The sequence below is a fragment of the Phaethon lepturus genome, unplaced genomic scaffold (genome assembly GCF_000687285.1).
Source record: "Phaethon lepturus isolate BGI_N335 unplaced genomic scaffold, ASM68728v1 scaffold17627, whole genome shotgun sequence".
NCBI lineage: Eukaryota > Metazoa > Chordata > Aves > Phaethontiformes > Phaethontidae > Phaethon > Phaethon lepturus.
In genome coordinates, this window is record NW_010552692.1 from 363 (window position 1) to 3,661 (window position 3,299).

At 37.2% G+C, this 3,299-nt stretch overlaps 1 protein-coding gene across 1 annotated transcript; it reads right to left on the reverse strand.

Moving 5' to 3' along the window:
- Positions 1–215: 215 nt before the first annotated feature.
- LOC104624040 (low-density lipoprotein receptor-related protein 2-like) lies at positions 216–2,944 on the reverse strand (the record flags this gene model as incomplete). The annotated part of the gene is made up of 4 exons (XM_010291300.1): positions 216–359; positions 1,170–1,286; positions 2,558–2,671; positions 2,794–2,944. Coding segments are annotated over 4 exons (526 nt in total), but the record flags the coding sequence as incomplete, so codon positions are not given.
- Between the last annotated feature and the right edge of the window lie 355 nt (positions 2,945–3,299).

A 3,299-nucleotide genomic window follows, 5' to 3' on the forward strand; every position in this document is an offset into this window, starting at 1 on the left:
ATGCTTATTTGTGAAACTTGATGTACAAATTTACAAAAGGAATGGTCTGTTCGCAGTATGTATGCCTCTTTCAGACCATCCAATCAAAACAGTGCCAACAAAAATAGTGAGCTTCCAAAATTTCAGTGTTGTTTACGAGACAAAAAGTGAATGTAAAAAGACATCAATGCTGATGTTTCTGCTATTCTGTGTATGCTTTCGATTCTAATACATACTGCAATGTCTGCCCGCAGTGATGTTAGTTTCATCTTCTCCTGCAGGGCAGTCTGCAGCCCCATCACACACTTTCCCAATTGGAATGCAATGCCCTGACCCAGGGCAGGCCCACTCTCCCGGGTAGCATTCATGGTGACCGCTTTCTATGGAAAAGAAAAGCAAGAATAATTGAGGAGAATGTTTCAAATAATACTGAGAATTTCTATCCTAATAGTTGCCCAAAGCATGTCTATCCTTCATTACTCAGTTTCTGGTTCTTGCACACAGCTGGGAAAGAGTATTAATAAAAAACCCATCATCTATACTTCCTCGTCATGCTTTCTTTTACCTTCAAAGTACAATGCAAACAATACTTGTGCAGACACATGAATCCTTTTAGTTTTCTGTGTTGTTAGAAGCAGTAAAACTATTTAGCTTTAGACTATCTGGTGTACAAGAAATGGAACTATAGCTCTGTGGTTTCAAAACACACAAAGGCTGTCTGGATAAAGAGAATAATGGTTATCATAGAAAAGGCCAATGAAAGAGAAAAAAAGCCCACTTTCATTCATTAAAATATCTGTTTCTCGCATGACAAATCTTGGCAGGAACCGAGTTCCTTCATTTTCAACCAATTGATTTTGGTTATTAGGAGCCTCATGTGTCTCAATAGATAACCTGAAAAGTCTCCACAGGAAAAAAAAAAAAAAAAATTTAAACGAAAAAAAAGATGTTGCTATATGGTAAACTTAGGTTGCATCATACTCAGTATCACAGCAATAACTCTCACACACAGAGCAATGAAAAATATTGCATAAGCGAAAAAAACCCGAGAAACAGGTGAAGATGGAATTCTAAGGTTTTCGTGTAATTAAAATGGATTTAGAACATCTTGATCGGTCAAAACTTCATAGGTAGCTTAACAAGGTCTTCCTCTGAAAGTGTCATCATTAGAAGTTAGCATTAGTATATACCGCATCCTTTTTCATCTTCATTATCTTCACAATCATCATCTCCATCACATATCCAGCTCTGATGAATGCAACGGCCACTTGGGCAAGTGAAGAAGTTGCCTCTGCAAGTTGCATAAGCTAAGAAAAGAACATGAGAAAAATCAAACTACTCTAAGTGACTAAAAGGTTAGAAATAGTCATATTGTCTTGTAGACGAATAGTCACTTATAATCTCTCCTGAAAAACTGAGCCAGTTCTATATCTTGTATATATTGTAAACCCTGCTGGTTTCCTCTGGCTTTAGTATGAACTTTAGTTTAGAATACTCTGGTTCTTTACAGAAATGAAAACGTGGGGTAGATTTCTCAATTAATTGTGCAACTAGATGCAGAGCACCTTTTTAACAAGGTTCCTGAAGGTGGACATGACAAGGAGACAATAAGACATCAGGTGGTAAAATATTTGTATGCCTTGTACACAGAGAAACAGAACTAAAAAAAACAATGAACATCTATGTCAAAGCCCTCCATAGTTGGGAAGCATTCCCTGGTGAGAGTTCAGAAACATCTGTGGGTCCTCCAAAGCACAGGCATTGCCACAGACATAAAAGAAATATCTGGGGGGTGTGAGGAGGGAGTGGAAGGGGGTGGAATCATACTGGTGTGAGGTCCTTGGTAGGACAGAGTAACTAAGTGGCCTTCCTGCAACGCAGAATATAAAACTAAATTAGATCCTATAATCAGTGGGGGACCTTTTGTAATATACATCTCACACAAGCGAGAGATAATTCTACAGCGATGATTCTGGTTGGAGATGCAATACTTTGGGATACTGTGATCCTGAAGAAAAGACTGAGCAATAAATTTCTAGAAATGGAACAGTCAATTAAAAGACCTTACATGAACATCTAAAGGACAATTATCTGTACAGTTTTCTGTCTGTAAAGTTGTACATTATAGTCACTGGGAATAATTCTAGAAGATCCACTCCATCTATCAGAAGATAAAAATGTGAAAAAGAGCCAAACAAATTTGGACAAAAAAACAATAGCATACTGTATCTAACTGAGATTTCTGAGTAAAAGAATAACCTTTGGGTCATGCTGAAATGAAGAAAAGGACAACAATATGAAGAAGTGGCACTATATGTGTTAAGAAGCAAACTGACACCAAATCCAGCAAATTGCAATAGTAACTACACACCCAGGCAGTCAGCAGCAAAGACAACCTGAAAAAAGCCTATCAACGTAGCACTGCAATTTTCTTCTTTCCACGCAAAAAAGTCCTTGTAGAACAGTGGCTAGCTTTTGATGGTTGTATAGCCAAGCAATATACTTCCTGCTATCTGCTTGACCCAGTTCTTAGTCAAACAGTTAAAGAAAGTGGAAAATAAAACCAAAAACATCATACTGCAAGAGTTTTCATCACTTCTATCTCCACAGTCATCATCATGGTCACACATAAAGGCTCGTGGGATGCATTCTCCATTAGCACAGTGAAACTGCGTACTGGTACATCCATGTGCTGAAAGAGATTTTAGCACAGAAAGACATACAGAAAATCTGTCAGAAAACTACTAATCTTTAACTTTAAAAGAGGTTCTATAAAGCATATTTGTTTGGGATCACTCTGCATGTGGTACTTACTGCAATTAGCTTCATCAGAAGAATCTCTGCAATCAACTTTGCCATCACATCGCTGGCTTGCATTAAAACATGCTCCATTTGCACATGATAACTGTTCACATCTTGGGTAGTCTACAATTAGAAATCCTTCAGTATCAGCATGAATGTTAGACTATAGAGTACAACAAGTCATATATACCCCATGTCAACAGAATATCTTGATTTGTAGCAAAACAAAAAAGGAATAAAAAACTTCCCATATTACTACTGACAAACAATCCATTTATCCAGTATACTGTCTCCTCCAACAGACATTTAAGAGTATCTAGAATATCAATTCTCTAGATGATGCTGTAAAACCTCGTAAGAAACAAGGGAAAACCCAAAAAAGATTTGCATCCCAGTTTACATTATGATAGAAAATAATGCAGCACAAAAGGAAAGCAAGCAGTGAACATTCATTTTATTTACTTGTACCTCAGTTGTACACTTTATTGATCTTAATAAAAGTGCTTCGGTAGAAAAGG